Below are 12,036 nucleotides of genomic sequence, written 5' to 3' on the forward strand. Positions count from 1 at the left end.
CATCGTGATAACATTACTACACATCTTGTGTTATTTATTGTTATACCTTTGTCATGATTTTGCTTTTCTTTGTCGTCTCTTTCTTTGTCAAACTCTTTTGAGATACAAGATTCCTTGTAGTCATTTTGTGTCTCTTTTTTAATTCATTTTGTGTCTCTTCTGAAGTCATTTTGTCTGTCTTGGTACTTGTTTTGTGTCTCTTTTTGGTCTTTTTTTGTCTTTTATTGGTCATTTTGGTGTCTCCTCTGTCTTTTTGTGTCTCTGTAGTTGTTTTGTGTCTCTTTTTGGTCGTCTTGTGTCTCTTTGTAGTCATTTTGTTTCTTTTTAAAGTAATTGTGTGTCTCGTTGTTTTTGTCATTTAGTGTCTCTTTGAAGTCATTTTGTGTGTGTTTGAACTTGTGTTGTGTTTGTTTTTGGTTGTTTTGTGTCTCTTTAAAGCTGCTTTGTGTCTCTTTTTGTTCATTTTGTGTCTCGTTTTGTTCATTTTGTGTCTCTTTGTGGTCATTTTGTGTCTCTTTGAAGCTGTTTTGTGTCTCTTTTTGTTCATTTTGTGTCCGTTTGTAGTTGTATCGTTTCTCTATGGAACGTTAACAGCAGTGTCAGTGGCCTGTGTAGGTCAGGTTTCACAGCCTGCAAATCGCAGTATAAATATTGTGTACACAGTGGAGATAAAGACGCAGAGAAATAAGGTACTGCGTGTCCTCGCCAGATACTGACAAGGAAGGAATTTAAAAACTGGCATGTCTTGCGGCTCAGAGTGGAGCCAGACACAGATGTGATGGCAAAGCTTTTCATCATCACAGCATTTTTCACAGGATTTTAAGCACACTTCAGTGAGTCGAGAGCAGCACTTGAGTTCAGCTCAGGCGGGATTTTTTTGTGTCGACAGTAGAGCTCGCTGGGGTCCATGTTCTGGATAAGAGAAGTAAACATCGTGGCACAAAGAGCTCCAACACTCGTCCAATATGACTCATCCTAAGAGTGAACTTTACACTCGGCTGTTTGCCACAAATGAATAAATGGAACCATCGTGCCGAGGGCTGACCTGCTTCTACTTCCTTCAGTGTATTTACATTATGCTTAACTCCTTTGAATTTAACTGTTTCTGTCACACTACAGAGAGGCAAGCCTTTAGATTGATGGGCTGGACGTTAACATTTACATAGAGGAAGCATGTAAATAACTTGTAATAGACTCATCAGAGGCACTGAGCTCATCAAAACACAGCACAGAACTCAACATTTACTCATTAGTAAATGACTAATATGATAATAAAGCTGTTTGTGTCATCCTTCTGACCATTAAAACTATGAAAAGGCTAACGAAAAGAATGGGAATGCTCCTGTGGATAAAACAAAAAAAGATAAATTATTAATTGCCCTGAAATTATTAATTTGTGTTCATTATGTTTAACTTTACCTTCTGATTTCTTTTATGGAAGTTAGGGTTAGCCTTAACTTATTTCTGCTTTACCAAGAATTTGGGTGGCACGGAGCAGGAAAGGGGGTGCACTACCTAATGCAGTCTGCGACATAGACATATATATCTAGATGCAGCATTGGCTTGATGGACCGTATGTCAACATTGGCGCCATATTGGATGTGGCAGGTCTGCCCTGTAAACAAATTGATTAAAAAAGTGAAAACTGTGGGTTTTCTGAATTAAAAGCACTAACGTTTACATTTAACTAATTTGGATGAATTGTCATTAATATTCAGTGATTTACATTCATTTTAGTACGAATAATGTCCGTCACTGAGACAAAAATGATTTCTTTCTTTTAGCAGTGAAGTGATTTACTCCATGACAGATAAATTAAACAGTAATTTTATTGTATACAAGAACTTTTTAAAAATAATTTTAAATAATGATAATGATAATGATCGATTGTGGCTACATTACTCAGATCTAAATCATTACTGACCTAGGATTTGTATTTATCACTGGGATTTGCACTCAGAAAGTGTGGGGGGTTGCAGAATTGCAAACTACAAACTTGTGCTTTTACTTTATTTTGAAGCAACTCTTGTGCATTCTTATATATTTGTTTATTAATGACATCCACAGTAATGTTGATTAAGGCTCTCAGACATCTGGGTTCTTGATAAATGGCAGCTACTTGGCTCAGACGAGGGCTTGAAAATTGTTTCTATTTTACTTCATCAATGGTGACATGTTGTGGTTTCTTTCTTTTGACAAATGTACTTTGTACGCTTTGGACAAAAAGTGTCTGCTAAATGTGAATGTAAATCCAATCTGCTGTATCATAGGCAACGCAACATTTCAGTTTCTTGAAGTTTCGTCTCTCATCCAAGAGGCTTCTTCAGTTCTAACTGGAGAGGAGTTACAGGCTTTCAAACTCTGTGTGGGAGTGTCCTTACAGCCCACAGTGATGTTTCAGTCCCAACATTATAGTCAAGGTCTGTTCGTCTCCTACAGTGGAGATTTGAAGGAAACATGTCTGAGAGAAGGATTTAAATCACAGTCTAAAGTGAGCAACACTGACGTAAGTGTGTTGAGAAAACGAACTGATCAATGGATGAACACAGCTTGTGCACTCCTCGTGCTCTTCTTCTCTTCCTCCATGTTGCACCTGTCAGAGGAGGCGGGGTCACTGACGTCACCTGGGTCTGTCCTGGGGGGGAGGGGTGATGATTCGCGTCAGACGCCAGCTCTCTGTGGGAAAGTTTGATCTCAGTCCGGCTGTAAACACTCTTTTTAAGACAAACTCAGCCGAAAAAACATGTCTTCTTAAGTGACAGGTGGAACTACTATGCAGAGCAGCGGCTTCGTCGTGTTTTCCTTCAAACATTCAGGATTTCTGGTGGATTTTGAATCGCCTACAGGTTAAAGAGTGAGGCTTCCGCGGAAGGATAAGGAGCAGCGAGATGGGAAATATGATACTGATGGCGCTGCTGCTGGTGCACCTGCCCACAGGTGAGGCTCTGAGGGCCGCGTATGAAACACGCCCTTCACCTAAAGTTCACACTCGTTATTAATATCATCTGTTTTAGTTCGTTTATAGGCAGGAATTTAGGGCGAAGCCGCTCGAGCAAACAGTCGAAACCAATATAATGTGTTCAGGTTAATTATCGACAGGTGTAAACAGCACAAGGCCGACTGTTGTCACGTGACTGGACACTGTCACTCGTTTTTCCTAACACGAAAACTAAAATACAAAACATCAGGCTGTTCTGCTGTTGAGCTGGAATAATTAGCCAGTTATGCGACCAGTTGAAAACAGAAAGTTGTTGATTTTGAATAATTGTATTCCCAAAAGTCCAGGGTGATGTCTTGTTTTGTCTAAAACCCGAAGGTATTCACTTTACTTTAATGCAACAAAATTCACATTGGATTATTGATGATGAATGGATCATGAAATTAGTTACAATGTAATTATGTTAGTTGACAAAAAAAAAAAAAAGAAAGAATTTCTAATTATTACGATCGTTGCATCCGTGATCAGCTTGATACTTTGTTGGTTAATCGATCATCGTTAATTGTTTGGTCTATTATGTAACAGAAAATATTGAAAAACGACCATCAAAAGTTCCCAAAGACCAAAGAAACCTTTTCAAATGACATTGTAACCCAAAAGTTTACGACATAAGATGAGACATAGAACAAGTTTACATTTGAGAGGCTTGAACCTGCAGATTGGCATATGATGAATTTTCTGCTGATCAACAAATGAATTAATGAATAATAGTGTCAGTTCTACATCACAACTTGAATGGAAGTCACTATCTAAAATATACTGTGATGTCCTCGAGTTTTACTGTCAGTGAACACTGAAAAAAACACTAAACACTGTAAGATTTTCACATGTCTTTGTTGTTTGGAGATGGTCTGTCTTGGCCATATGTTTCATACAATAAGGTCCCAGTTTTTAGTTTCAACAATGACACAATTTTTCTCCTTATATTCTAAAGTAAGTAGCACTATAAGCCACATAACATCAGCCAAATCTCAATAAAGACAAAATCAATCATTAAAATGCTCATATTTACAGGCCCTTAATAAGTCCTCTCACTATCACAAACCTGGTGTGTTTTTTTCCTTTTTCAGAGCCCAGGCTTCAAACTGTTTCTTGTGTCAATCAATCAGTCCAAAAAACCAGACTCTTCATTTACCGTCGTAAATGACGAAGAAAAGCAGCAAATCCTCACATTTAAGAAGCTGAAACCAGCAAATGTTTTAAATTTTTTCTCCCAAAAAAATGATTTAAACAATTAATCGATTATGTCGATCAACATAATTAACTTATTTACTTTCGATTGACAAACCAATGAATTATAGAATTACAGCTCTATAATTGTTTTGTAATTTTTATGTCCCTCCAAAATCTGCTTTTTCCAGCTTCTACATCAGTAAACTAAACATAACTGAGTTTAAGACTGTCATTAGGACAAAAAAGCAGTTTGAAGACATCAGCTTCAATAAACAGTTTATCTCCTCTTTCAGACATTTTTTGGATCAAACAAACATTTTCTTAATGTAATTGACAGATTGATATAATAAACAATTGCAGCTATAATCTGTACATTTCTGAGAGAAACACTTGTCTAATAGTTACTGTGAGAACATGCGTCTCTATCAGGGCTTGGACACCGTGATTAAAGAGAAAGTGTTAAGTGTTAAACCTTGACTGATCCTCTCAATTGCCTGTCATCAGCTTGTTTTCTCACTCGACACTGCTGAGCATGATTGACAGCTGTTGTATCGTCTAGTGATTTAGTGGTGAGTGCGTGCACATTTAAAAGACTTCTGGGGTAATCTGTTAACCAGTCTGGTCAGATTCTTATCAGACCAGCATTCAAGAGCAAAGCGTCACACAAAACACACGAGAGGCTGTTTTTTTTCTCTGAGGTTACAGTCATTTGAATAGTGTGTCATGTTTGCACTACTTTAAATTTTATCTTCTGTCACATCTGCTTGTATCAGAGCTGCTGTCCATCCAGGTGATTGTTCCGGAGACGGAGAGGAGCACGATGCTGTTTGCTTCTGTGATCCTGCGCTGTGACTACTCCACTTCAGCCAACATTCAGGACGTCCTGGTCACCTGGAGGTACAAATCCTTCTGTAAAGACCCAGTGCTGGAGTACTACTCCACAGGTGAGAAAAAAGGTGGAGGGAGAGCGTCATTTTAACAGGCAATAATGTAGCTTATGTGCCATGTGAGTGTGCCTGCTGTTTACTGTTTACATTTCATCTCATTATCCTGCTGTCAGCATGTTAGAAAACAGAATGCAGAATGCATTTAAGAGCATTCAATACATTTTCCTGTGTTTCTGTAGCCTATCAGGCCGCTCTGCAGCTAGGTCAGGACCCCGCCAACGACTGCCCAGACCGCCAGCGCACAGTCCGCACCGTGGTCCAGAAGAGAGGCACTAATGAGCCCATCCTGGGTGCAGACTACAGGGAACGCAAAATTACCATTCAAAACAGTAAGTTTGATCCCATCTCAACAACAGCGTTGATATTTCAGTGTGAACTGTTGGAACAGTAATCCAAATCCTGCATTCCAGTTAACATCAAATTGTTGATATTTCCTGGTTGAAATTTCTAGCTTGTGTTCCAGTTGCAAAACGGCAAAAATTACCTTAAAAACCTTTGTTGACCATGACAAAATGTTGTTTCTTTGGAAAGTGTACACACAATTGCACCCTCAGCAGTGCAGCTTCCTTCTATTAAAAAAAGAAAAAGAGGTTGGAAAACAACATTTGAGGTCACAGACACCATTTTACATTTATTTTATGGCATTTATATACCTGTAAATGTTTATAAATACTCTATTCATTAGCCTTATATAAATATTGTGTCTACAAATACATCCTACCCAGGAGTGCTGACATTGTTGTGTTACGCCAGACAACTGCTCCCTCATGACGTCTGGGTAGATTGATTTAAGTTAACGAATAGGAAGTCAGACTACGAGTGGCATTTCATTGCACTTTTCTAGTAGGAGTTTGAAAATGTTTGAGATCTGAGTGGACTGGAACGCAGTTTTAAACCACTGGTTTGCAATCTGGTTCCATACTAGCTACTTATTGAATAATTGAGATAATAGATAAAAGATAGTTTTTGTTTGAATTATATTTTTATCTTTGTTATACTGCAGTGATCTAGAAGGATTGTGTACATTTAAACCTTACATTCTCGTCTTTATTTTTAAGTCATGTTAATGTGATGCCATCTGTCAACAGAGGCTGACCTCGTAATCACTGAGGTGATGTGGTGGGATAACGGCGTGTATTTCTGCAACATCGATGCTGCTGGTGACACAACAGGAGACTCTGATCGTGAAGTCAAACTCATCGTGTACCGTAAGTTTTCTCAGTTGAGGTTGTTGCAAAAAGAAGGTCACACAGAGCCTGAAAAGATTCTGTGATGAACTATTAGTAATGACGTGGTCCTGGCTGTTCCAGACTGGCTGACGGTCCTGTTGATCATCCTCGGTGCCCTCATGCTCATCATCCTCCTCTGCATATGCTGCTGTCAGTGCTGCCCACAGAAGTGCTGCTGCTATGTGCGCTGCCCATGTTGTCCACAGACATGCTGCTGCCCAGAAAAAGGTAGAAGAGATGCTTTTTGTTTGATTGTTATTCACCAACAACTGACACTGAAATACTCTATTTGAAACAAGTTATTACATCAGACTGAGGTTCAAAAAGTATAAATACTTTTCAATGTCATGTGTTAAAACGATAGCATGTACACATTTGATCTAAGCTTTGAAAACGGATCTACAATCAGAGTTTTAACCAAAGTCTGCACAGTTATCAACATTATTACAAGCGCATGTCTTAAAAAATATATATTTTAGTTTAAAGGGATATTCCGGTGTAAATTTAATCCAGTTTTAGCATCCTCAGAAACGACCGCACGACAACAATACATTGCAGTAAATGGATCCAAGTATAAACCACCATCAAAAAGCCACAAATAATGCTCAGAACAGCACCAAACTTCAGCAACATTAGAAACAGGGTCCCAGCGCATATTTCGAGGCATCAAACATTTGATATCGTTGCCGTATTTCTCGAAAAAGATAAACGAAACTCAACACCCGAGAAGCCTTCCTTGTTGTGGGGAAGCCCTGTGAGTCGATTACTGAGTGCAGTAGAGTCCCGCAGTAATGATCATCATTGAGCTGCGGAACTCTACTGCACTCGGTAATTGACTCACAGGGCTTCCCCACAACGAGCCTGCAGCTGGAGAGGTGAGTTTTGTTTATCTATTCCGACAAATCCGGCAACTATATCAAATGTTCGGTCGTTTCTGAGGATGCTAAAACTACGTTAGCTAGCGGTCTGCAAACTTGATCTCTCGAGAGGAAGTCTAACACAGTTTCACGGTGTGTTAGACCATGGATTAAACTTACACTGGAATATCCCTTTAAAGATGATCCTATTTTGTGGATCTGGGCTTTTTCTTTCTTTTCTGCTGTGGTTTGAAAGAGGAATTGATCCAGTTTTGTTGTACCAGTATCGTAACAAGGTTTAAAAATCTGATCTGATGTCAACCTTACATCACACTGAACAGCAACGATCTGAGTTTGTCTCTTGTGATACCTCAAGTCAAAGTACCTGGATCATGTTTGAACAGGGAAGACATTTTTATTTGTCACAGTAGGACAATCATAGGTGTGTCCTGGTGTTGTGCATGCTGGCTCACTGTCTCACTTGAAGACCTGTGCTTTGCCTACTGTTTATCTATGATGAGTCAAACTGTCAGCTGTATTAAAGGCCTATTATATATGACTCCGAACCAGGAGAAGCTGTGCAGGATCATCGTTGTTTACAACAGTGGTATAAACATTCAGCGTGTCATTGACAAAATGGTTTTGATTGCAGATTTTGTCCTTGTTCAGGCCTGTATATCAAAACTGATGCCAAGTCAGTACCGATAACCCTGAGCCAACTCACAAACCACAAACCTTTGTCTTTCAGCTGTGATGCAGCACAGGATGCTGCAGGAGGCCCAGAAGGCGATGGCTCCTTGGATGCACGGTCAACCTATTTATGCTCCGATTAGCTCCAACGCTTCCTCTCAGGGCGTTCCCATACTGCATTCAGGTGAGTGAATAAAAGTACAATCAGACTTAACTTTGATGTTTTGTTGTATTACTCTTGCTTCAACCAAAGGGCGTATGTTTGCTTTGGTTTCAGACACAGAGGCAAAATGTAGTAAAATAAAAAACCTGAAACTATGCAAACAGTAATTTGCAAACTGAGTTTGAATCTTTTACTGACTTGAAACTGAGTTGCCTTGATCAGCTTTTGGCCTTTTTCACCTGAAAATATATAGTTAAGGTCACAGTCATTGGTTAAGGCATACGTGTTCACTAGTTGGACTGTTAGTGCAACCTGTATGTAGCCTGAGAGGTGAAACCCAGGATTAAGATTCAATGCAGCACTCACTGCTGCCCCTGAAGTTGATAACTGTGAACACACAGTGATGCTAACCGAGAGATTATTGTATCTGGATATGGTTGGACAGTTAGAAGAGTCTGTTTAAATAGTCGGTAAATCAAACTCAAACTATAAAAGCAGAGGAGATAAAAGTATAACTTTGAAAAGCAAAAATCACTCAAAATGTATGATAATGTTGCTCCCTGTCTGCTGGATGTGTAAATATTAATCCTTTTGCTAATAAGTTTGACATGTCAGCTTTATAAAATGAAGATATGTTTCTGCTGCCCCTGAGTGGAAAAAATCTGTCATTGCAGGTTATTCATGTCTACACATTCTGTTTTTCCCAGGCGCGTACTCAGACTATCCCGTCAAACAAAACTTTGCCATGGCACCCATGCAGTTGTCACCCATGGCCCTGCAGCAGCAGCCCCCTCCTCCTCCTCCTCATCACCACATGAATGGCAGTGCGCGTGACAGCATTCAAGGCACCGGCCAGGTGCTAGACTACCTGGAGAACCAGGTGAGGGGGCTGGATGTGGCCGCACCTCATATGGCTCATTACGGTGTCCAAAACATGCCCCAATTCCAGCCCCAATTCCAGCCTCAATACCAGCCTCAGCCAGCGCCTGTGCCAGTTCCGTACACACCAGGGCCCCCGAGCATGCTTTCGGCCCTTGATGAGATGGGGGTCCAAGGGGTGGAGAGAAGGGTGATCACCCTGCCTCCTATTGTCCAGCGTGTACCCAGCTTTACCTCGCGCAGGGGGCCTGGAGGTGGAGATGGAGCCAGAGGTGGTCCCAGACTATCCAGCCAGTCCAGTGGGAGCACAAACCGCTCTGGAGGAGGTCTCCCCCGCAACAGTCGTGGCTACAGAGATGTCTCTCCTCCCAGACGAGGGATCCTGCGCGAGTACAGCGATGACTCCGACTGGGAGAACAGACGAGGAAGAGCACCAAACAGGAATTCGAGGAACGAGAGAGGAAGCTCAGGCGGGAGGAGAGGTGGCGGATCCAGACCTCGCGCTCGTAGTCGCGATGACCTGATGGAGGAGCTGCACAGCAGAGCAGCCCGGAGGGAGAGGAGCTATTCACCTCCTCAGCGTCACAAAGGGTCCTGGAGCTCAGATGAAGAGGACAGCAGCAGCAGGAAGAGGAAAGGGGGGAAAGGAAAGGATTGGCCAGAGAAGCCACCCAGCTACTTCTCCATAGAGAACCAGTCCGGACACGGTAACAGCCGGAGGAACTACACCCACCTCTCTGTAAGAAATACTGACATGCACTCGAAACTAATGATCTGATGAGAGATGAGATTCTCTTTGTGTCTCTGTACTGTTTTTTTTTTTAGCTTTGACTTCTTACACTTTTAGGTCATGCTAACAGCGTTGATAGTGTGGGAAGGAAGTGTGGGTCTCTTTGATTTAGAATGACATATTTCAACAACTACTGAATGAGTTTGCTTGTCTTTATCTACCACTGAGGACACTCAAGTCATTTTTTCTTGTAATTTGGGGGTATTAGCAATCCGATGGAAACATTCTATATTTTAATCCAGTTTGCTTTTCATAGGCTTTTAAACAGTTTTTTTCAGATTTAACAAATTAACCACCCTTGTGACACTTCAAAATAATCCAGAAATCTATATAGCACTAAACGATAGCCAGCTAGACGTCTGTTTGAAGTCATGCACGTGAGGGTGATCCCGATTATCCCAATAATTTAAATACCACACAATCAACAAGAGTGTTTTTATCATCATCGTCAAAAATATTTTGTTGTCCCTTCCCTAATCATCACTCTGTTTTACTTCTTTGTCTTCCTGGTCCTGTCTTCCCCTGTTCTGTATTGAATCATCGTGCACTCTCCCTCTTGAACTTAACCTCACCCCTCTCACTTTTCTCTCATAGGATAGAGGCTCCAATAGCAGCACCAGCGTAGTCATCTGAAGCATTTCTCTCTTTTTTTTTTTTTACCTTTTTCCTGAATGTTTCCAGAACTGTGAAAATGAAGACCATCAGCAGGTGCCTTCATCTGTTCAATCAGAGATGTAGTTGTTCTTATTTGTTCGTAGTTGATCGTGGGTGCTGAAAATGTACTGTATAGATATATTTTACTCTGTATGCACTGTATGTAATTACAACAGAAATACAATTTTATGCATGAAGAAAAGATGTTCAGCTGAAACCATGAATCGCAGATAATGTGCAGTTATATCAGAGACATTATAAGAAAAGCTCTTGTATTTGAGAGGATTAATGTGTGATTCTAGCTGATTTCAATGGTGTAATTTGTATGTATGTGATTTCCTACTGGTGATGGATTAGAGGATCCTTCTGGTATCGTTTATGAAGTAAATGTTAAACAGTTTGAACAAGCAGATTGATGGATACTGTCGGATTATGATTATGGTTATTTAGGTTTAACATTATGAACATACTTGTTTTTGCAGTAGTGTATATTTGTGTTTTTTAAAAATAATCTCATATTTTTACATAATTTCTTGTATTATTTAATTTTTTTTTTATCTTCGTCTACAGTAACATTATTAGACAGTACCAGCAATAGTTGCATTGGATGAACCACACCATGTGATAAACAGATATATATTTTGCATTTTCGTTCATGTTTGCTTTTTATTACAAACATGATGAGAGGTGTATCGTGATATATGTGTTTGCCTTAAATAAACCTTTTTAGAAACAGCGAGTGTGAAGTGGCTCTTTCATGCACTTAAACTTTATGATCTGATGGGCTCAACCAGACATAACTGATCTCTTTGAACTACAAAGCTGTTCCTAAAGCTTGGCCTTCAGGGGGAACCTTATTTAAAACCAGTACAACACTGATGCCTTTACTGAGCAAAAAAGACCATCAGAAAACCAGCTATTCCCATATAAATGTAGTTATTCTTGATGCCTGTTAGCAGGTCAGACTAACTCATCACTGTTCGATAAGTGACAAAATTAAAAACATTTTTCATGGGCAGAGTGCTGAGGATGAATTGAGTTGTCTCAGCCTAAGGAAAAAAGCTGCTCTGTAGTCTGCCGTTATGGCACGGGCATGTTTACCATCATCACTTTTTAATCTTAAATAGCTGCTAATAGATGTATTGCCTCATCACTAAGCATAACAGCTAGTAGTCAGTGGTGGACAGTAACGGAGTTAATTTACTTGAGTACTGTACTTAAGTACATATCCAGAGGATTTGTACTTTACTTGAGTATTAGATTTCTTTGGTACTTATTACTCTTACTTGAATACATTTCCAAGACAAATATTTTTCTTTTACTCGAGTTAATTTCTGGGAAGGCTGAAAAGTACTTGTTACTTTCAGGTCTGCTCTTTTTTTTTTTTTTTTTTCCCCTAAAATACTATTGGACACAAGCTGTGTTTGTCAAAGAAGGAAACCTATCACAGTGCACGCTCTCCACTGGGATCTACGTAAAAGCGCAAATATGTCATCCCTTCCCATAAGGATACCACCAAAGCAGCCATGCTCTCGACTGCCTTTGTCAACACAAAACCGCAACAATGGCTGCATCAGATGTAGTTTTTTGTAAAGTAGTGATTCTCAACCAGTGATCTGGGGACAACATTGGTCTTTGAGGGGGTTCCAGTTCCCA

At 40.1% G+C, this 12,036-nt stretch overlaps 1 protein-coding gene across 1 annotated transcript; it reads left to right on the forward strand.

The window, feature by feature from the left end:
- The first annotated feature begins 2,636 nt into the window (after positions 1-2,636).
- Positions 2,637-11,115, forward strand: ildr1b (immunoglobulin-like domain containing receptor 1b). The gene is made up of 8 exons (XM_030427256.1): positions 2,637-2,937; positions 4,945-5,115; positions 5,298-5,447; positions 6,207-6,326; positions 6,429-6,575; positions 7,953-8,078; positions 8,765-9,675; positions 10,321-11,115. Exons 1-8 carry the CDS (start codon positions 2,889-2,891, stop codon positions 10,357-10,359), a joined length of 1,713 nt encoding a protein of 570 aa, XP_030283116.1. The 5' UTR covers positions 2,637-2,888; the 3' UTR covers positions 10,360-11,115.
- Positions 11,116-12,036: the final 921 nt, after the last annotated feature.

This window comes from Sparus aurata, chromosome 9, assembly GCF_900880675.1.
Source record: "Sparus aurata chromosome 9, fSpaAur1.1, whole genome shotgun sequence".
Classification (NCBI taxonomy): domain Eukaryota; kingdom Metazoa; phylum Chordata; class Actinopteri; order Spariformes; family Sparidae; genus Sparus; species Sparus aurata.